The 22,918-nt window shown below is 43.9% G+C and overlaps 1 protein-coding gene across 3 annotated transcripts; it reads left to right on the top strand.

Moving 5' to 3' along the window:
- Positions 1–1,340: 1,340 nt before the first annotated feature.
- Positions 1,341–22,832, top strand: LOC129827619 (histone deacetylase 3-like). Of its 3 annotated transcripts, none has more exons than XM_055888623.1 (15): positions 1,341–1,550; positions 2,049–2,131; positions 2,377–2,519; positions 2,713–2,813; positions 4,863–4,919; positions 5,035–5,090; positions 5,192–5,325; positions 5,932–6,012; positions 6,364–6,437; positions 6,530–6,594; positions 6,876–6,965; positions 7,109–7,167; positions 7,239–7,318; positions 7,451–7,608; positions 21,864–22,832. In XM_055888623.1, exons 2-15 carry the CDS (start codon positions 2,109–2,111, stop codon positions 21,931–21,933), a joined length of 1,191 nt encoding a protein of 396 aa, XP_055744598.1. In that variant the 5' UTR covers positions 1,341–1,550; positions 2,049–2,108; the 3' UTR covers positions 21,934–22,832. The 3 variants fall into 3 exon arrangements, with proteins under 3 accessions (XP_055744598.1, XP_055744597.1, XP_055744599.1); XM_055888622.1 differs by having other exon boundaries at positions 1,342–1,550; positions 2,732–2,813; XM_055888624.1 differs by lacking the exons at positions 1,341–1,550; positions 2,049–2,131 and adding an exon at positions 2,147–2,233 and having other exon boundaries at positions 2,732–2,813.
- Positions 22,833–22,918: the final 86 nt, after the last annotated feature.

Genomic DNA, 22,918 nt, shown 5'->3' with positions numbered 1-22,918 from the left:
CTATGAACGTTTGAACATCTTGAAGAACAATCTGGCCTTCATGGCCATGTACTCTTATAATCTCCCCCCGGCACAGCCAGAAGAGGACTGGCCACACCTCAGCCTGGTTCCTCCCTAGGTTCCTGCCTTTCTAGGGAGTTTTCCCTAGCCACTATGCTTCTACATTGCTTGCTGTTTGGAGTTTTAGGCTGGGTTTCTGTATAGCACTTTGTGACATCTGCTGATGTAAAAAGGGCTTCATAAATACATTTGATTGGGCTCCCTAGTGGCGCAGAGGTCTAAGGCACTGCATCTCAGTGCTAGAGGCGTCACTACAGACACCCTGATTCGAATCCAGGCTGTATCACAACCGGCCGTGATTGGGAGTCCCATAGGGCGGCGCACAATTTTCCCGTCGTCCGGGTTTGGCCAGTGTAGGCTATCATTTTAAATGAGAATTAGTTCTTAAGGATTAGCCCCGTTTTTTCAATTTTTTCCTAAAATTACATACCCAAATCTAACTGCCTCTAGCTCAGGCCCTGAAGCAAGAATATGCATATTATTGGTACCATTTGAAAGGAAACACTGAAGTTTGTGGAAATGTGAAATGAATGTAGGAGAATATAACACATTAGATCTTGGTAAAGATAATACAAAGATGTACCATCATCTTTGAAATGCAAGAGAAAGGCCATAATGTATTATTCCAGCCCAGGCGCAATTTAGATTTTGGCCACTAGATGGCAGCAGTTTGTGCAAAGTTTGAGACTGATCCAATAAACCATTGCGTTTCTGTTCAAAATGTTTTATCAAGACTGCCCAAATGTGCCTAATTGGTTTATTAATACATGTTTAAGTTCACTCTCCTCAAACAATAGCGTGGTAGTCTTTCACTGTAATAGCTACTGTAAATTGGACAGTGCAGTTAGATTAACAAGAATTTAAGCTTTCCGCCAATATCAGATATGTCCTGGGGAATGTTCTTGTTACTTACAACCTCATGCTAATCGCATTAGCCTACGTTAGCTCAACCTCCAGCGAGGAACCCACCGATCCTGTAGAGGTTAACTGACTTGCCTAGTTAAATAAAGGTTACATTTTTTGTTACAAAAATATAATTCCACCAATCCAAAGAAAGCATAGGTGGGCGCTCGACAGCCCGCCCTACCGCTTTGTGGTCAACGACTCCCATTGTTAGGGCGGAATGGTTCTGAATCACTATTCAAAAGTAACGCGTACCACAGATGTGGCGTGTGGGTTACCACATTCATCATATGAATTGTGTGATTGATAAAATGTGTCCACCTTTTAATGGGGTGATTGGTGGCAAATCGGGTACACCATCCATAATCTTTGGTACTGTTTTTGCCCGCCCCCTTCGCTTGTCGCTGAACAATGACGTACGTTTTACTCGCTGTTTACAATGGCGACTACTTTCTAAATGAAGGAAAGATACATTTACAGTAGCGAACAAATGCCCAGCAAACGGTAGAAAAACCAAGAAGTCTCTTTTGCAATGTCTAACAGAACAGCATATTTTTATGATCCGGATGTGGGGAACTTTCATTATGGTAAGATTAATTTTGGTTACAAAAGGCACGAAGCAAATTAGCATGTTAAGAAGCAGGCTAGCTAACTATTTACATTGCTGTTATTTAGCAGACGCTCGTATCCACAGCGATTTACAGGAGTAATTAGAGTTAAGTGCTCAATGACATATTGAAAGATTTTTCATCTAGTCAACTCGGGGATTCGAACCAGCGACCTTTCGGTAACTGCCCCAACGCTCTTAACCGCTAGGCTACCTATTATTTCCCCTCAATTTGTGATTAGCTAGATAGCTAACGTTAGTATTCGATTCTTATTTATGCTAGCAATCAGGTGCATTGAACTCGCTAACGTTACTAGCTATTAGTCGTGTGTTTGCAAGAGTTTCTTTATTCTACAGCTATTTAGCTGGCATGTTATGAATGATAGCATCTCACAGAAGAACCACAGAGAAATCAGGACATTGATAACTGCATATGAGAGGACAACACACTGACACATGTTTTCCTTTCCTTATCAAGGTGCTGGTCACCCTATGAAACCCCATCGTCTCTCGCTGACGCACAGCCTTGTTTTGCACTATGGCCTCTACAAAAAGATGCAGGTAAGTCCTGCTGATGATAAACATGCTGAAAAGGCTGGGGATGTAATCATTAGTCCAAACAGTTTTGCAACTAAAACAAGGGTTTCTATTGGACAAATTCAGGTAGGTCCCTCCTCGTTTGTCTGTTTGCTTCATTTAAGAAACGTTTTGCAACAGAATCAGCTAAATGAATACACCCTGATTAAACCAGACAAGTTCATGTCCTTCTTGACACCATGTTAATTTGAATGGTCCTTGTTTCACAGGTTTTCAAACCATACAAAGCCTCACAACATGACATGTGCCGATTCCACTCAGAAGATTACATTGACTTTCTGCAGAAGGTCAGCCCCAACAATATGCAGGGTTTCACAAAGAGTCTCAACACCTTTAATGTTGGGGATGACTGGTGAGAATGTCTTATCATCTTCTATAATGTATTAGCTTACATTACTCCCTGGCGTATATTTGGATTCATGTGTGACTAAGATATTTTGTGTGAAATATATATTTGTCAAAGTGCAGAATGTTCTTTTGACTCATGTAATATTATGATCAGTGTAATGTGCAGCTGTTGATTTATCTATGTGGCTTGTATAAAGGTAACGTGTCCTCTGTCAGCCCTGTATTCCCAGGCCTGTTTGAGTTCTGCTCCAGGTATACAGGAGCATCTCTACAGGGAGCAACACAGCTAAACCACAAGGTATGCCCCCCCCCCAGCAAACTCAGCTTATTTTCTGTTATAAATGTATTCTATTTACGGATCGGACGGCATGTTGTCCGGTCCTCTGGCAGTCTCTATGGGGGTACCACAGGGTTCAATTCTCGGGCTGACTCTTTTCTCTGTATATATCAATGATGTTGCTCTTGCTGCGGGTGATTCCCTGATCCACCTCTACGCAGACGACACCATTCTGTATACTTCTGGCCCTTCCTTGGACACTGTGCTATCTAACCTCCAAACGAGCTTCAATGCCATACAACACTCCTTCCGTGGCCTCCAACTGCTCTGAAACGCTAGTAAAACCAAATGCATGCTTTTCAACCGTTCGCTGCCTGCACCGGCCCGCCCGACTAGCATCACCACCCTGGACGGTTCCGACCTAGAATATGTGGACATCTATAAATACCTAGGTGTCTGGCTAGACTGTAAACTCTCCTTCCAGACTCATATTAAACATCTCCAATCCAAAATCAAATCAAGAATCGGCTTTCTATTTCGCAACAAAGCCTCCTTCACTCACGCCGCAAAACTCACCCTAGTAAAACTCACTATCCTACCGATCCTCGACTTCGGCGATGTCATCTACAAAATAGCTTCCAATACTCTACTCAGCAAACTAGATGCAGTTTCATCATAGTGCCATCCGTTTTGTTACTAAAACACCTTATACCACCCACCACTGCGACCTGTACGCTCTAGTCGGCTGGCCCTCGCTACATATTCGTCGCCAGACCCACTGGCTCCAGGTCATCTATAAGTCCATGCTAGGTAAAGCTCCACCTTATCTCAGTTCACTTGTCACGATATCAACACCCACCCGTAGCACGCGCTCCAGCAGGTATATCTCACTGATCATCCCAAAAGCCAACACCTCATTTGGCCGCCTTTCCTTCCAGTTCTCTGCTGCCTGTGACTGGAATGAATTGCAAAAATCGCTGAAGTTGGAGACTTTTATTTCCCTCACCAACTTTAAACATCTGCTATCTGAGCAGCTAACCGATCGCTGCAGCTGTACATATGTAACGGATGTGAAATGGCTAGCTAGTTCTGAAACCTAGAAGTAGTGTTGCCCCTTGCTCTGCAAGGGCTGCGGCTTTTGTGGAGCGATGGGTAACGATGCTTCGTGGGTGACCGTTGTTGATGTGTGCAGAGGGTCCCTGGTTCGCGCCCGAGGCCGGGGCGAGGGGACGTACTAAAGTTATACTGTTACATTGATGCTGTTGACCCGGATCACTGGTTGCTGCGGAAAAGGAGGAGGAGGTTGAAAGGGGGGTGAGTGTAACGGATGTGAAATGGCTAGCTAGTTAGCGGGTACGCGCTAATAGCGTTTCAATCAGTTACGTCACTTGCTCTGAAACCTAGAAGTAGTGTTGCCCCTTGCTCTGCAAGGGCCGCGGCTTTTGTGGAGCAATGGGTAACGACGCTTCGTGGGTGACTGTTGTTGATGTGTGCAGAGGGTCCCTGGTTCGCGCCCGTGTCGGGGCGAGGGGACGTTTTAAAGTTATACTGTTACACATAGTCCATCTGTAAACAGCCCACCCAATTTACCTACCTCATCCCCTTACTGTTTTTATTTATTTACTTTTCTGCTCTTTTGCACACCAGTATCTCTACTTGCTCATGATCATCTGATGATTTATCACTCCAGTGTTAATCTGCTAAATTGTAATTATTCGCTCCTATGGCCTATTTATTGCCTACCTCATGCCTTTTGCACACAATGTATATAGACTCATTTTGTTTTTTTCCCTACTGTGTTATTGACTTGTTTATTGTTTACTCCATGTGTAACTCTGTGTTGTTGTCTGTTCACACTGCTATGCTTTATCTTGGCCAGGTCGCAGTTGTAAATGAGAACTTGTTCTCAACTAGCCTACCTGGTTAAATAAAGGTGAAATAAAAAATAAATAAATGTATTCTATTTACGGATCGGACATATTTATTAAGACCCATTCAGCAATTTATACAGCCAGGTAAATTGTTGACCAGATTTAGATTTGATCAATGATCAGGACTGTTGCTTTGCAGATATGTGATATCGCCATCAACTGGGCCGGGGGTCTTCATCATGCTAAGAAATTTGAGGTAAGAATTATGCAACATTTTGATTCTTTGTCAAGACAATTTATTTCTACGGCCTCTGGTCACCTGCCTATGTCCAGCTCTATGATATCATGATTTCATTTGTTTTGGTTTTCAGGCCTCTGGATTTTGCTATGTGAATGACATTGTCATCAGTATACTGGAGCTTCTGAAGTAAGAGCAAAGCACCAGTCTTTTATAATGTTGTTGTCCATTTTGTGGGTTCACGTCCCGCTAAGGATCTCTAACAACTAATAATGCAAATGTCCCTTTAGGTACCACCCGCGTGTGTTGTACATAGACATTGACATTCACCATGGTGATGGGGTACAGGAAGCCTTCTACCTGACTGATCGGGTCATGACTGTATCCTTCCACAAGTATGGGAACTACTTCTTTCCAGGAACAGGTAAGACAAGCCATATGAGTATCTGTTAAAACCAGAAATACAGATACAGTTGGGACAGAGAGATTGAAAAACAGCTTCTATCTCAAGGCCATCAGACTGCTAAACCGCAATCACTAACTCCGAGAGGCTGCTGCCTACATTGAGATCCAATGACTGGACACTTTAATAAATGGATCACTAGTCACTTTAAACAATGCCACTTTAAATAATGCCACTTTAATCATGTTTACATATCTTACATTGCTCATATCACATGTATATACTGTATTTTATACCATCTACTGCACCTTGCCTATGCCGCTCGGCCATCGCTCATCCATATACTTATATGTACATATTCTCATTCACCCCTTTAGATTTGTGTGTATTAGATAGTTGTTGGGGAATTATTAGATTACTTGTTAGATATTACTACGCTGTCGGAACTAGAAGCACAAGCATTTCGCTACACTCACATTAACATCTGCTAACCATGTGACCATGTGATCAAAATTTGATTTGAGTTTGTTTTAATGACTAAATTATTGAATATCTCTATGGGACAAGAGAGGTTGTCTTAATGAGCTTATTCTTTGTTAAACAAATGTTGTCTGTTTTGTCCCATAGGTGACATGTATGAGGTAGGGGCTGAGAGTGGCCGGTACTATTGCCTGAACGTGCCTCTCCGGGATGGGATCGATGACCAGAGTGAGTAGTGTCCTTCCTGGATCTCACACTCAGGCTGGCTCTCTGGCGCTCCACTCTGATAATGCTATTAGACTGAGGCCATTGAGATGTCTCTGGGGAGTGCTATTATCAGATGTTATGCTGCCTGACTGTTAGTTTACCTGCACTCTAAACTATTTACATCTATTTGATGGCTGTTACAGTTCAGAAGGTCTGATAGTATGCAGGATAATATCCAACAATCCAACAACAGACATTTCCTTATTTTTGATAGGGGATCAATTATATCACTTTGTCAATATCAAAAATGATTGAAATGATTAATTCTCTTCCATGTGTCCAATACCTTAACATTATATCACTCTGTTTTAGGCTACAGGCAACTCTTTCAGCCAGTCATCAAGCAAGTGGTGGACTTCTACCAGCCAACCTGTATCGTTCTTCAGGTGATAATTTGGCAGCCAGAGATCATCAGTGGTATTTTGCAGGAATTGTGGTCTTGAGTATAGGACTCACATGCACCTTTTGTCATTGACAGTGTGGGGCTGACTCTCTGGGCTGTGACAGATTAGGGTGCTTCAACCTCAGTATACGAGGCCATGGGTAGGTGTCTTGCTCAATAAATAATACATTATAACCCTCACCAACACTTACGTCAGTCTTAAATGGCCTTTGAATACAGCTTTATGGGTAAGTGTCTTAATGGAGATAAGGATACATGTTTTGAGGATGGAATTCAATGTACTCTATATTATGAGGATGTACTGCCACCTGTTGGTAGGAGAGCAAATTTAAGGGATTATAGAAAAATTGGTGCAGGATTTGGTTAACACAGGAGCCAGGTTATGGTAAACTCTCTCACCCAGGGTATATGCTTTCTATAGGGAGTGTGTGGAGTTTGTGAAGAGCTTCAGGATTCCCCTGCTGGTACTGGGAGGAGGAGGGTACACAGTACGCAACGTGGCCAGATGCTGGTGAGGGCTCATTTCTCTCAGTGCTGTAACTGGACTATAGTGGGGAGATTAGGTGACAGTTGTTTTTGATGGAGACCAAGAGAACATTCTCACAGTGTATATAGAACCACTTAAGAATGAACTCTGTTGCTCTTCTATTCCAGGACCTATGAGACCTCCCTCCTGGTTGATGAGCCAATTAGTGATGAGCTGCCCTATAGCGGTAAGCGAGCAAGCCTAAGCACTTCTGCCACTGTTTTTCCATTTGCTAATTTTCTCTCCTCACCCCTCCAGAGTACTTTGAGTATTTTGCCCCAGACTTCACACTCCACCCAGATGTCAGCACCAGGATAGAGAACCAGAACTCCCGACAGGTCAGTTTTAGGACATACAGCATGCGGTCCTCCCTCTCTCTTTCTGAACCACAGTCTACATACTGTTTAACAATTCGAAACAGAATTCTCTCCTTGGTGTAAGTCATTTATCTCCATCTTGTGCTTGTTTAGTACCTGGAGCAGATCCGTTCGACGGTCTTTGAGAACTTGAAGATGTTGAACCATTCCCCCAGTGTCCAGATCCACGATGTGCCCTCGGACATCCTGAGCTACGAGCGCACTGACGAGGGAGACCCAGATGAGAGGGGCTCAGAGGACAACTATTCCAGGTCAACACACTGCCTTATGTGACGCTAGAGCTGGGCGATATGGGGGGGAAAAAATCCATATCGCAATAAAAGTAAATTTTTTGCGCTTGATCTAGGCGATATGAACAAAGTCAAATTGTGATAAATATAACTTTTATGCAATAAATACATTTTTTTATGGACAGTTACTTGGCATTAGCGGCAGGGCTCTAGCCCCAAAAATCTATTACAGTGCCAAGTAAGAAAACTGAGATGGTAGCCTATGATTCAGAAAGTACGTTTTTTTAAAAATCTAAACAATACAGGAAATACATGATTTTTTATTTATTTATTTTTTATTTCACCTTTATTTAACCAGGTAGGCTAGTTGAGAACAAGTTCTCATTTGCAACTGCGACCTGGCCAAGATAAAGCATAGCAGTGTGAACAGACAACAACACAGAGTTACACATGGAGTAAACAATAAACAAGTCAATAACATGGTAGAAAAAAGAGAATCTATATACAATGTGTGCAAAAGGCATGAGGTAGGCAATAAATCAAATAATTACAATTTAGCAGATTAACACTGGAGTGATAAATCATCAGATGATCATGTGCAAGAAGAGATACTGGTGTGCAAAAGAGCAGAAAAGTAAATAAATAAAAGCAGTATGGGGGTGAGGTAGGTAAATTGGGTGGGTAGTTTACAGATGGACTATGTACAGCTGCAGCGATCGGTTAGCTGCTCGGATAGCAGATTTTTAAAGTTGTTGAGGGAGATAAAAGTCTCCAACTTCAGAGATTTTTGCAATTCGTTCCAGTCGCAGGCAGCAGAGAACTGGAAGGAAAGGCGTCCAAATGAGGTTTTGGCTTTAGGGATGATCAGTAAGATACGCCTGCTGGAGCGCGTGCTACGGGTTGGTGTATCCATCGTGACCAGTGAACTGAGATAAGGCGGCACTTTACCTAGCATAGCCTTGTAGATGACCTGGAGCCAGTGGGTCTGACGACGAACATGTAGCGAGGGCCAGCCGACTAGGGCATACAGGTCGCAGTGGTGGGTCGTATAAGGTGCTTTAGTAACAAAACGGATGGCACTGTGATAAACTGCATCCAGTTTGCTGAGTAGAGTATTGGAAGCTATTTTGTAGATGACATCGGCGAAGTCGAGGATCGGTAGGATAGTCAGTTTTACTAGGGTAAGTTTGGCGGCGTGAGTGAAGGAAGCTTTGTTCCGGAATAGAAAGCCGACTCTAGATTTGATTTTGGATTGGAGATGTTTGATATGAGTCTGGAAGGAGAGTTTGCAGTCTAGCCAGACACCTAGGTACTGATAGATGTCCACATATTCTAGGTCGGAACCGTCCAGGGTGGTGATGCTAGTCGGGCGTGCGGGTGCAGGCAGCGAACGGTTGAAAAGCATGCATTTGGTTTTACTAGCGTTCAAGAGCAGTTGGAGGCCACGGAAGGAGTGTTGTATGGCATTGAAGCTCGTTTGGAGGTTAGATAGCACAGTGTCCAGGGAAGGGCCGGAAGTATACAGAATGGTGTCGTCTGCGTAGAGGTGGATCAGGGAATCGCCCGCAGCAAGAGCAACATCATTGATGTATACAGAGAAAAGAGTCGGCCCGAGAATTGAACCCTGTGGTACCCCCATAGAGACTGCCAAAGGACCGGACAACATGCCCTCCGATTTGACACACTGAACTCTGTCTGCAAAGTAGTTGGTGAACCAGGCAAGGCAGTCATTAGAAAAACCGAGGCTATTGAGTCTGCCGATGAGAATATGGTGATTGACAGAGTCGAAAGCCTTGGCCAGGTCGATGAAGACGGCTGCACAGTAATGTCTTTTATCGATGGCGGTTATGATATCGTTTAGTACCTTGAGCGTGGCTGAGGTGCACCCGTGACCGGCTCGGAAACCGGATTGCACAGCGGAGAAGGTACGGTGGGATTCGAGATGGTCAGTGATCTGTTTGTTGACTTGGCTTTCGAAGACCTTAGCTAGGCAGGGCAGGATGGATATAGGTCTGTAACAGTTTGGGTCCAGGGTGTCTCCCCCTTTGAAGAGGGGGATGACAGCGGCAGCTTTCCAATCCTTGGGGATCTCAGATGATACAAAGGAGAGGTTGAACAGGCTGGTAATAGGGGGTGCGACAATGGCGGCGGACAGTTTCAGAAATAGGGGGTCCAGATTGTCAAGCCCAGCTGATTTGTATGGGTCCAGGTTTTCCAGCTCTTTCAGAACATCTGCTATCTGGATATGGGTAAAGGAGAAGCTGGGGAGGCTTGGGCGAGTAGCAGCGGGGGGGGCGGGGCTGTTGGCCAAGGTTGGAGTCGCCAGGTGGAAGGCATGGCCAGCCATTGAGAAATGTTTGTTGAAGTTTTCGATTATCACGGACTTATCAGTGGTGACCGTGTTATCTAGCCTCAGTGCAGTGGGCAGCTGGGAGGAGGTGCTCTTGTTTTCCATGGACTTTACAGTATCCCAGAACTTTTTGGAGTTAGAGCTACAGGATGCAAATTTCTGCTTGAAAAAGCTGGCCTTTGCTTTCCTGACTGACTGCGTGTATTGGTTCCTGACTTCCCTGAACAGTTGCATATCACGGGGGCTCTTCGATGCTATTGCAGTTCGCCACAGGATGTTTTTGTGCTGGTCGAGGGCAGTCAGGTCTGGAGTGAACCAAGGGCTATATCTGTTCTTGGTTCTGCATTTTTTGAACGGAGCATGCTTGTCTAATATGGTGAGGAAGTAACTTTTAAAGAATGACCAGGCATCCTCAACTGACGGGATGAGGTCAATATCCTTCCAGGGTACCCGGGCCAGGTCGATTAGAAAGGCCTGCTCGCAGAAGTGTTTCAGGGAGCGTTTGACAGTGATGAGGGGTGGTCATTTGACCGTGGACCCGTGGCGGATACAGGCAATGAGGCAGTGATCGCTGAGATCTTGATTGAAGACAGCAGAGGTGTATTTGGAGGGCAAGTTGGTCAGGATAATGTCTATTAGGGTGCCCATGTTTACGGATTTAGGGTTGTACCTGGTGGGTTCCTTGATGATTTGTGTGAGATTGAGGGCATCAAGCTTAGATTGTAGGACTGCCGGGGTGTTAAGCATATCCCAGTTTAGGTCACCTAACAGAACAAACTCTGAAGCTAGATGGGGAGCGATCAATTCACAGATGGTGTCCAGGGCACAGCTGGGAGCTGAGGGGGGTCGGTAGCAGGCGGCAACAGTGAGAGACTTATTTCTGGAGAGATTAATTTTTAAAATTAGAAGTTCGAACTGTTTGGGCATAGACTTGGAAAGTATGACAGAACTTTGCAGGCTATCTCTGCAGTAGATTGAAACTCCTCCCCCTTTGGCAGTTCTATCTTGACGGAAAGTGTTATAGTTGGGTATGGAAATCTCAGAGTTTTTGGTGGCCTTCCTAAGCCAGGATTCAGACACGGCAAGGACATCAGGGTTGGCAGAGTGTGCTAAAGTGGTGAGTAAGGCAAACTTAGGGAGGAGGCTTCTGATGTTGACATGCATGAGGCCAAGGCTTTTTCGATCACAGAAGTCAACAAATTAAGGTGACTGGGGACATGCAGGGCCTGGGTTTACCTCCACATCACCCGAGGAACAGAGGAGCAGTAGGATGAGGGTGCGGCTAAAGGCTATCAAAACTGGTCGCCTAGAGCGTTGGGGACAAGGAATAAAAGGAGCAGATTTATGGGCGTGGTAGAATAGATTCTGGGCATAATGTGCAGACCAGGGTATGGTGGGGCACGGGTACAGCGGAGGCAAGCCCAGGCACTGGGTGATGATAAGAGAGGTTGTATCTCTGGACATGCTGGTCTCAATGGGTGAGGTCACCGCATGTGTGGGGGGTGGGACAAAGGAGGTATCAGAGGTACGGAGAGTGGAACTACGGGGTCCATTGCAAACCAAAACAATGATAACTAGCCTGAACAACAGTATGCAAGGCATATTGATATTTGAGAGAGACATACAATAAGGCATAAAGTGATTGCAGGTCATGATTGGGAGAGCTAGCTAAAACAGCAGGTGAGATAACAGCAGCTAGTCAGCTAACACAGCAACAGAAGGTAAAAATGGCGACGACTGGGCAGAGAGGGTCGGATTAACTACACACAGATCCTGAGTTAAGGCACAGAGCCGACAGATAAAACACAAATAAACAGAATGGAGTACCGTGAATTAATGGACAGTCAAGCAGGCATCAGCTATGTAGCCAAGTGATCATAGTGTCCAGGGGGCAGCCGTAGATGGAGTAGTGAGGCCTCCACTAAGCTAGCACGCGTTTAAAGTTAGTAGCCCGGGGGGGTGGTCGGCTCAGACGGAGGGGGTCTGCTCAGACGGAGGCCGGTCGAGGGCACCGATTGAGGGCACGTCAGCAAACCAGACGTGGTCGTGTCGACAGAGAATCCAAGCCGGATAGCGATGGCGAAAGAGAGGTTGTGAATTGTAGAATTGTGTTTGCTAACTGGTGCTAGCTTCCTGGCTGCGCTAGCTGCAAGATAAGCTAGCAGTTAGCAGACCGGGGCAGGCAAGTTAGCCTTTGGGGGACGTCGCGATGGGGGGGGAAGTCTGTTTTTGCCTCTTCGTGCGGTGACGTCGATAGACCAGTCGTGGAACTAGTAGGGTTCCAGGTAGCTCTAGGTAGCTAACAGGCCTAGTAGGTTAGCAGAATGGGCCTTCAGCGGGCGTCACGCCTGAGGGGCCTGTTGGAGTCCTCGGGCAGATTATGTCGGTATTCCAGTCGTAGAGGATAGGCGGGGTTCCGTGCTCCGTACCGGCAGTAAATGGGTCCGGATATTGTAGCCCAGGAGTGGGCTTCAGTGGTAGCACAGGAGCCCTAGCCGGGCTAGCTTCAGGCTAATTGGTGCTTGCTCCGGGATGGAAACGCTAGCCAGGAGTGGTCACCCGGGATTGTGGTTAGCTAGTTGCGAAGATCCAGATGAAAATGTTCAGAGTTTGCGGTAGGAATCCGGGGATATGGAGAGAAATAGGTCCGTTATGCTCTGGTTTTAGTCACGTTGTTCGAACTAGCGAGAGCTTTCCGAGCTAAAGGTTAGCTGATGACCGCTAGCAATGGTTTGCTAACTGATAGCTGGTAGGCAGTTAGCTGGCAATCTTCAGTAGATGGATTCCAGATCAGAAGTAAATAGAAATACTTTAGAAAAAAGCAGATCCACGCCACATTGGGTGAGGCGGGTTGCAGGAGAGTATTTAGAAGTTGAGGTTTAAGAAAGTATTTTTAAAAGATATGCGAAGAAAAAGATGTAAAAAGATATATACAAGGGACACGGGACACGACAGGACAAAGACGTCTACACTGCTACGCCATCTTGGAAGACAATTGATTGATGTGCAACCTGTCAAAATAGGATCTAGATTTTATGACATTTCAGAGGAATTGTTAAATCCTGGTGCATATTGTCACGGCTCCTCCTCTGCAGTGCAGGGGGCGGTTCCTCCTGCAGGCAGAGGAGGGTCGTTAAGTGATTGGAGCCACCTGGGCTCAGGGTATAAAACTGCTTACTAATCATCTCTCCCTGTCTTGCTCTCTGCTGCTCTCTCTCTGCTCCTCCAGGTATGCTCATGATTTGTTTGTTCCTTTTTAGTTTTGCATAGTTTTCACTCAGTCATGTTCACACACACATATTCATGCACCCATGCACTTTACATACACCTTACATTCTGATACTTCCACACCTCATTCCTGTTTCTTAGTTTAAAGTTAATAGTTTGTTTAATAATAAAGAACACTCTTGAATTGGCCTATACCTGTTGTTCGTGTCCTCTCATTTGTCACAGGCTATGAGCCGGCTTGTGACAAGTGGGGGCTCATCCGGGATAGTAGTTAACTTGGGTTAGTTTAGTTCAGATTGACAATTTTTTTTGTTTGAGTGGATGTTTTGGCTGGGCCAATTTTGTTTAAGAGAGAGTTGAGAGCCATGTGTTCTTTTGGTTCAGTTAGCTTGGTAGCTAAGCAATTCACTCTGTGTTTTTCTGGGTTTTGTTCAGGTGGGAGTCCTCTCCTGTTCAGGCATATCAGCAAGTGTCAATAGGAGGCTTGTGGTGTTTTTGTTTTAGGTGGTAGTGAACGTGGGTAGAGCATCCCTTTCCCTTTTCCCCTACATCGGCTCGGGAGCACCTCCGTGGTTATGGGAGGGCCGCCAGTTTCTGGTTGTCTTTTCCACTCCACTGGTTTTGTGTGCATAAAACCCCACCACATGTGACTGCACGAAGACCAGGGCCAGTTAGTTAGTAGTTTTTGGAGGATAGTGGGGTGTGGCTCCTGTCCTTGAACCCAGATTGACAGCAGGTGAGTTGTGTTTTTTTTTTTTGAGCATTTGTAATAGTTGTATTGGTTGAGGAAAATGTCTTCCATTTTGAGTAGTTTTGTTCAAGCTCCTTCAGAGGTAGCCTTAGAGTTGTGTACTAAGGAGCAGTTAATTGAAATTGCTGAACATTATCAGATTGAGATTGTTGATAAAAAAATTAAAGAGACTGTTAAAACTAGCTTAAAGCAGGGTCTTAGGGAAATGGGTGTTTTTGGCGGTCAGTCTGCTAGTAGTGAGGGTGCAAGTTTTCAGGCTAGCCCTTCATTAACTTTTGAGCAGCAGAGGGAACTGTTGCAAATGCAAAGGCAAATGCAATTAGAGCAAATGCAAATGCAATTAGAGATAGAGCGATTGAGAAATGCTAATAGACCGGAAAGACTACCACAGTTTGATGTTTCACAGAATCTTCATTTGTTGCCTAAATTTGATGAGTCAGATCCAGACACATACTTTACTTTATTTGAGCGTATTGCGGAAGCTAGAGCTTGGTCAGATTTGGACATGACTACGTTGTTGCAATGTGTACTTACAGGTAAAGCACGTGAGGCTTTTGCAGCACTGAGTGTAGCTGACAGTAAAGTTTATGCTAAAGTTAAATCAGCAGTTCTGAAGGTCTACGAGCTTGTGCCAGAGGCATATCGTCAACGTTTTCGTTACAGGAAAAAGTTAGATTCACAAACCTATTCTGAGTTTGTTTGTGATTTAACTTCTGCATTTAATCGTTGGTGTACAGCTTCTGAAGTTAGTACTTTTGAGGGTCTGTCTAATTTGATTGTGTTAGAACAGTTCAAAAATTCTGTTCCTGACCAGGTTGCTACATACATGAATGAACGTAAAGTTAAGTCTCCAAGTGATGCAGCAATCCTTGCAGATGAGTACAGGCTAACACATAAAAGCCATTTTGAGTCAAACAGTGATATGTACCATAAGAATAACTTTACTCCTAGGAATAGTAGGTCACCTTTTTGGGGGGCATCTTTCCAAAGGCCTCAGCAGAAGTTTGGGTCTGGAGGACTTAAAGCACCGGTTAATGCTAATACCTGTCGCTACTGTTTAGTTGAAGGACATTGGAAGAAAAATTGTCCTCTGCTTAAATCAAAACAGTCAGTTCAAGTTAAACCTGCTGTGATGGCAAGTCCTGTTACAGCCTCTGACCACCAGGGTGAGCTGTGTCAGCCAGTAGTTGAGTTTGATTCTCAGTTTTCCCGCTGTGATTTTTCAGCCTTTATTTCAGATGGTGTAGTGTCCCTGGTAGATGGCAACCAGAATGTTAAAATCAAGATCCTAAGAGACACTGGAGCTTTAGATTCTTTTATTCTGGAATCTGTTTTGCCGTTCTCTAAAGAGTCTGATACTGGCCGTTGTGTAATGGTATGTGGTATGGGTTTAGTTCCATTCTCTTGTCCTTTACATGAAGTTACCCTAAAATGTGGTCTGGTAGAGGGTGATGTAGATGTTGGGGTTAGACCTCAGTTGCCAGTAGAGGGAGTGCACATGATTTTGGGGAATGACTTGGCAGGTAGTAAGGTGTGGGCAGATGGCAAATTAAACATCTGTAAGAAGCAACCTTCAGTGTCCCCTGCAAGGGAATCTCCGGATCAGAACTGTGTGTCTCCTGAGATATTTCCAGTTTGTGCGGTTACCCGCGCAGCCTCTCGTAAGGAGATTGAGAGTAAGCCAGAAAGTCTTGAGTTGCCAGTCAAACTCCAGACAGAACAGTTGACTAGTTCTAGAGATTCATTGATGGCTGAGCAAAAAGCCGATACTACTTTGGCTGATCTGTTTGATAAAGTGGTTCCTGATTCAGTGGTGAGGAATAGTGCTCAGTGTTATTTTCTTCTTGATGGGCTGTTGGTCAGGAAATGGGTTCCACACTATGATCAGGGTCTAGGAGAACCAGTCTTTCAAATAGTTGTACCTACTACTTTGCGAAATAAAGTGTTGCAAACTTCACATGGTGATGTGGCAGGTCATATGGGTGTTCGTAAAACGTATGATCGTATACTTCGTTATTTTTTCTGGCCACGTTTAAAGCGGGATGTATCTCAGTTTATTAAAACTTGTGATACGTGTCAGCGCACAAGCAAGCCAAATCAGGTTGTAAAGCCTGCACCGTTGTATCCAATACCAGCCGTAGGGCAACCTTTTGAGCATCTTATTATCGATTGTGTTGGGCCATTACCAAGGTCCAAGTCAGGTCATAGCTAATTATTAACTGTTATGTGTCAAGCAACCAGATATCCGGCAGTTTTTTCCTTGCGTACCATAACTTCAAAATCAGTAGTTAAAGCTTTAACTCAATTTATTTCAACATTTGGGATTCCAAAAACCATCCAGTCAGATCAGGGGTCTAACTTTACCTCTCATTTATTTGCTCAGGTTCTCAAACAGCTTAAAGTTAAACACAACAAGTCTACTGCGTTCCATGCCCAGAGCCAGGGAGCTTTGGAACGTTTTCATCAAACTTTAAAATCCTTGCTTCGTGCATATTGTACGGAACTGTCTGCTGACTGGGAGGAGGGGTTACCTTGGCTGTTACTAGCTGCTCGTGAAGTAGTGCAGGAAAGCACAGGGTTTAGCCCAAATGACTTAGTGTTTGGCCATAAGGTGCGTGGGCCTTTAGCAGTGTTGCAGGATGGTTGTTTGCCTGAGGAACCACCTCGGAACCTTATTGACTATGTAAATGGTTTTAGGTTGAAGTTGTATAGGGCTGGTGAACTAGCGAAAGAAAAACTAAAATGTTCTCAACGGAAAATGAAACTGAAATATGACGGACAGGCTGAGCTGCGTGAGTTTAGTCCCGGTGATCGGGTACTTGCTCTTCTGCCTCTTGTAAGTTCACCTTTTCAGGCAAAATACTGTGGTCCTTTCACTGTGTTGCGTAAAGTGTCAGATTTGAACTATCTTATTGAAACCCCTAGTCATAGGAAGTCCTCTAAATTATGCCATGTGAACCTGTTAAAATGTTATCACTCCCGTGATCTAAGCAAAGTTGAAGGCACTCCAGCAGTGAGGTCAGTGTTGACTGCTGCCCCAGTCCCTGCATCTTGTGGCTTTAATTTGGTGGAGGGGGGAGAAGAGGAAGTTAAAGTTTCAGATGAGGTCTTACAAGGACGGTTGAAAAACTCCCAGACTTTGCAAAACCTTGGGGTTTTGGTAGATCATTTAGACTCTGAGAAACGTGATGAATTGGTAGCTCTTATTAGAAACTACCCTGTCTTGTTTTCTGACACTCCATCACAAACCCACTTAATTGAACATGATATAGACATCGGAGATGCTAAGCCTATCAAACACAGATTTTATCGTGTATCTGAGGAGAAGAGACTAAAACTGGAAACAGAGATGCAGTCTATGTTGGACACAGGTATTGATTTGGCAAAATGTGAGTTTGCCAAAGCTACAGTATACAATATTATTCACCACCTGAAGGAGTGGGAACTCAAAACACTAGATTGCTAACTCTAAATATGATTGTTGCTATGTGGCCATGTAGGCTAATTGAATAATCTATCAGTAAATGTAGGCTAATGTCCTACAAAATTTCCAGCGCTGGAAACAGAGATGCAGTCTATGTTGGACACAGGTATTGATTTGGCAAAATGTGAGTTTGCCAAAGCTACAATATTGACAATATTATTCACCACCTGAAGGAGTGGGAACTCAAAACACTAGATTGCTAACTCTAAATATGATTGTTGCTATGTGGCCATGTAGGCTAATTGAATAATCTATCAGTAAATGTAGGCTAATGTCCTACAAAATTTCCAGCGCTAGGCCTTGGCTACTTGTTTATTTTTAACATTTATTTCGCCTTTATTTAACCAGGTAGGCCAGTTGAGAACAAGTTCTCATTTACAACTGCGACCTGGCCAAGAAGAAGCAAAGCAGTGCGACAAAAAACAACAACACAGAGTTACACATGGGATAAACAAACGTACAGTCAATAACACAATAGAAAAATCTATATACAGTGTGTGCAAATGGAGTAAGGAGGTAAGGCAATAAATATGCCGTAGTAGTGAAGTATTACAATTTAACAAATTAACACTGGAGTGATAGATGTTTAGATGATGATGTGCAAGTAGAAATACTGGTGTGCAAAAGAGCAAAAAAAAGTAAATAAAAACAATATGGGGATGAGGTACGTAGTTAGATGGGCTGTGTACCAGTTGCAGCGATCGGTAAGCTACACAGATGCTGAGAGCTGATGCTTAAAGTTAGTGAGGGAGATATAAGTCTCCAACTTCAGCGATTTTTACAATTCGTTCCAGTCATTGGCAGCAGAGAACTGGAAGGAAAGGCGGACAAAGTAGGTGTTGGCTTTGGGGATGACCAGTGAAATAAACCTGCTGGAGCGGGTGCTACAGGTTGGTGTTGCTATGGTGACCAGTGAGCTGAGATAAGGCGGAGCTATACCTAGCAAAGACTTATAGATGACCTGGAGCCAGTGGGTTGGGCGACGAATATGTACAGTTGAAGTCGGAAGTTTACATACACTTAGGTTGGAGTCATTAAAACTTGTTTTTCAACCACTCCACAAATTTCAACAAACTATAGTTTTGGCAAGTCGGTTAGGACATCTACTTTGTGCATGACACAAGTCATTTTTCCAACAATTGTTTACAGACAGATTATTTCACTTATAATTTACTGTATCACAATTCCAGTGGGTCAGAAGTTTACATACACTAAGTTGACCCTGCCTTTAAACAGCTTGGAAAATTCCAGAAAATGATGTCATGGCTTTAGAATCTTCTGATAGGCTAATTGACATAATTTGAGTCAATTGGCGGTGTACCTGTGGATGTATTTCAAGGCCTACCTTCAAACTCAGTGCCTCTTTGCTTGACATCATGGGAAAATCAAAAGAAATCAGCCAAGACCTCAGAAAACAATTTGTAGACTTCCACAAGTCTGGTTCATCCTTGGGAGCAATTTCCAAACGCCTGAAGATACCATGTTCATCTGTACAAGCAACAGTACGCAAGAATAAACATGGGACCACGCAACCGTCATACTGCTCAGGAAGGAGACGCGTTCTGTCCCCTGGAGATGAAGTACTTTGGTGTGAAAAGTGCAAATCAATCCCAGAACATCAGCAAAGGACCTTGTGAAGATGCTGGAGGAAACAGGTACACAAGTATCTTTATCCACAGTAAAACGAGTCCTATATCAACATAACCTGAAATGCCCTCAGCAAGGAAGAAGCCACTGCTACAAAACCGCCATAAAAAAGCCAGACTACGGTTTGCAACTGCACATGGGGACAAAGATCGTTTTTGGAGAAATGTCCTCTGGTCTGATGAAACAAAAATAGAACTGTTTGGCCATGATGACCATCATTATGTTTGGAGGAAAAAGGGGGAGGCTTGCAAGCCGAAGAACACCATCCCAACCGTGAAGCACAGAGGTGGCAGCATCATGTTGTGGGGTTGCTTTGCTGCAGGAGGGACTGGTGCACTTCACAAAATAGATGGCATCATGAGGTGGTGAAATTATGTGGATATATTGAAGCAACATCTCAAGACATCAGTCAGGAAGTTAAAACTTGGTCGCAAATGGGTCTTCCAAATGGACAATGACCCCAAGCATACTTCCAAAGTTGTGGCAGTATGGCTTAAGGACAACAAAGTCAAGGTGTTGGAGTGGCCATCACAAAGCCCTGACCTCAATCCGATAGAAAATGTGTGGGCAGAACTGAAAAAGCGTGTGCGAGCAAGGAGGCCTATAAACCTGACCCGGTTACACCAGCTCTGTCAGGAGGAATGGACCAAAATTCAACTAACTTATTGTGGGAAGCTTGTGAAAGGCTACCTAAAACGTTTGACACAAGTTAACCAATTTAAAGGCAATGTGATCAAATACTAATTGAGTATATGTCAACTTCTGACCCACTGGGAATGGGATGAAAAATAAAACCTGGAATAAATCATTCTCTCTACTATTATTCTGACATTTCACATTCTTAAAACAAAGTGGTGATCCTAACTGACCTAAGACAGGGAATTTTTACTATAATTAAATATCAGGAATTGAGAAAAATTTTGTTTAAATGTATTTGGCTAAGGTGTATGTAAACTTCCGACTTCAACTGTAGCGAGGGCCAGCCGACGAGAGCATACAGTTTGTAGTGGGGCTTTGGTGACCAAACGGATGGCACTGTGATAGACTGTATCCAGTTTGCTGAGTAGAGTGTTGGAGGCTATTTTGTAAATGACATCGCCAAAGTCGAGGACCGGTATGATAGTCAGTTTTACGAGGGTATGTTTGGCAGCATGAGTAGAGGCTTTGTTTGTGAAATAGGAAGCCGATTCTAGATTTAATTTTTGTATTGGAGATGCTTAATACGAGTCTGGAAGGAGAGTTTACAGTCTAGCCAGACACCTAGGTATTTGTAGTTGACCACATATTCTAAGTCAGAACCGTCCAGAGTAGTGATGCTAGTTGGGTGGGCGGGTGCGGGCAGCGATTGGTTGAAGAGCATGCATTTAGTTTTACTAGCATTTAAGAGCAGTTGGAGGCCACGGAAAGAGTGTTGTATGGCACAGTGTCCAAAGAAGGGCCAGATGTATACCGAATGGTGTCGTCTGCGTAGAGGTGGATCAAGGAATCACCCGCAGCAAGAGCAACGTCGTTGAGATATACAGAGAAGATTTGGGCCGTAAATTGAACCCTGTGGTACCCCCAGAGACTGTCATTTGAGAAACCAAGGCTGTTGAGTCTGCCGATAAGAATACGGTGATTGACAGAGTCGAAAGCCTTGGCCAGGTCGATAAAGACGGCTGCACAGTACTGTCTTTTATCGATGGCGGTTATGATATCGTTTAGTACCTTGAGCGCGGCTGAGGTACACCCGTGGCTAGCTCGGAAAGCGGATTCTACAGCGGAGAAGGTACGGTGGGATTCTAAATGGTCAGTGATCTGTTTGTTAACTTGGCTTTCGAAGACTTTAGAAAGGCAGGGCAGGATGGAAATAGGTCTGTAACAGTTTGGATCTAGAGTGTCACCCCCTTTTGAAGTCAGCTTTCCAATCTTTAGGAATCTCAGACGATACGAGAGGTTGAACAGACTGGTAATAGGGGTTGCAACAATGGCGGCGGATAATTTTAGAAAGAGGGTCCAGATTGTCTAGCCCAGCTGATTTGTAGGCCTATTCACTGCAAATCGCTCTCTGCGGGCACGTCAAAACGACAGCCCACTACACTAGCCTACCGCGGTTCTAAAGTGGTGTCATGAACTCAATATCAAGAGGTGAGAAATTATACAGAAAGCTGTGACTTTCCTCTCTGTAGCTAGAACAGTAGTTGCTTAACTTTTTCCCACAATAGCAGTTTGAGCAACAGTAATTTTCTTAATTTTTATTTAACTAGGCAAGTCAGTTGAGAACAAATTCTTATTTACAATGATGGCCTACACGCCCTACATATGCTTGTGCTTCTCAGAATGCATCTCTCTCTCTCTCCGTGTCACAGTGGGGGAAGGGAGTGGCTCGCTCACACAGCAGCGAAACAGGGACAGGCAGATACTTTCATAGCAGGAATCAACATAATGCAAAGCCCATTACTGTTGACTAAGTATTTGTTTTAGAACAATCTACAGGAGTGTTGTGTAGCAAAATGCCTCGGTAAGAGGAAGGCAATGTCATTTGTTTTTTCATCCCAGCTCTGTGACACACATAGGGGCATATGTTCTATTATACATGTTAGTAATGGAATCAATAGGACCAGTTTAAGGACGGGATTTAATCTGATTGCAGATTTGGACAATGCGCCATTTTTAAAGTTTATTTCTGATTGAGCCGACAAATGCAGCGTTTACCGTGGATGTGGTGTCTGCACGCACGTCGCCGGCAACACGATTGGATTGAATCCCAGCCTTAGTCTACGTGTATATAGTATCAGTGTGATAGTCTGGAACTAAATAGCTTGTTCTCTTTACAGGCCAGAGGCAGCCAATGAGTTCTACGATGGTGACCATGACAACGACAAGGAGAGCGATGTGGAGATCTGAACGCTCAGATAATGTCAGACTTTTCCCCTCTGGTCACTCATGATATTATTGGGAAACCATCAAGGCTGCAGTCAGTTGACCAAACTTCTTTTCCCCAACAAATGGACATAATATACTCAGAGCGAGAGACTACCACCATTTATTCCTTCTTTTTTGAACTATGTCTATCATTGAGTATGTAGAGGACATTGTCAAGCACTTCAAATGTTATTCCTTACATTTTGTAAACGGGTGTAGACTAACAGTGAAATGCTTACTTACACAATGAGTAACGATAACACCTATATACACAGGGTACCTGTACCCAGTGGATGTGCAGGGGTACGAGGTAGATATGTACGTGACTAGGCAACAGGATAAACAGTAGCAGCAGTGTGATGTTTCACCAGAAGACAGCCTAGAGGGGCCCAATACAGCCAGATTAACAGAGGGCATGATTGTGTCTGGGCCTTATTCATCAGCACAGGATAAAGAGGAAGAGACTTCCCCTTGGTCCAAAGTGCGTTGACTTCCTGTGGTTGCTAGGTGCTGTGTCGAAAGGGACCTGGGTCAGTCTTATATTTACCAGTTTTCACTTCACACACTGGGATCAGAGGTCGGTCGTCTGAATAACAAGTTAAAATGTTTTGATTAAATCTTGTCATAAAATAAATAGGAAAACTGCATGGCTACAATGCTTCCCATCTATAAGTACTCAATTTGATATTTTGAAAGTGAAATAAGACCACCACCTGTGTTGTAAAACTTTATTACGCATTCATTACATTTCACATCATACACAGTACATAAGACTTCAAAACATTTTTCTATGATCAGAATCAGACAGAGGTCGTTGTAAATTTGGGTGTGAAGGCAACCATTTACATTTCAGAATTGTCCAATAAATAGTTTATACATTATTTTAATGTTACCTTTTTAAAACCAGAAAGAGACAGTCTCACTTGAAGCAGCAGTCATAAAAATGCTGCTTTTTGTAAAGGAACTT

Source organism: Salvelinus fontinalis, chromosome 29 (genome assembly GCF_029448725.1).
Source record: "Salvelinus fontinalis isolate EN_2023a chromosome 29, ASM2944872v1, whole genome shotgun sequence".
Taxonomy (NCBI): Eukaryota; Metazoa; Chordata; class Actinopteri; order Salmoniformes; family Salmonidae; genus Salvelinus; species Salvelinus fontinalis.
The sequence above is the reverse complement of the archived record's forward strand: the minus strand, read 5'-3'. Positions and strand labels throughout refer to the sequence as shown.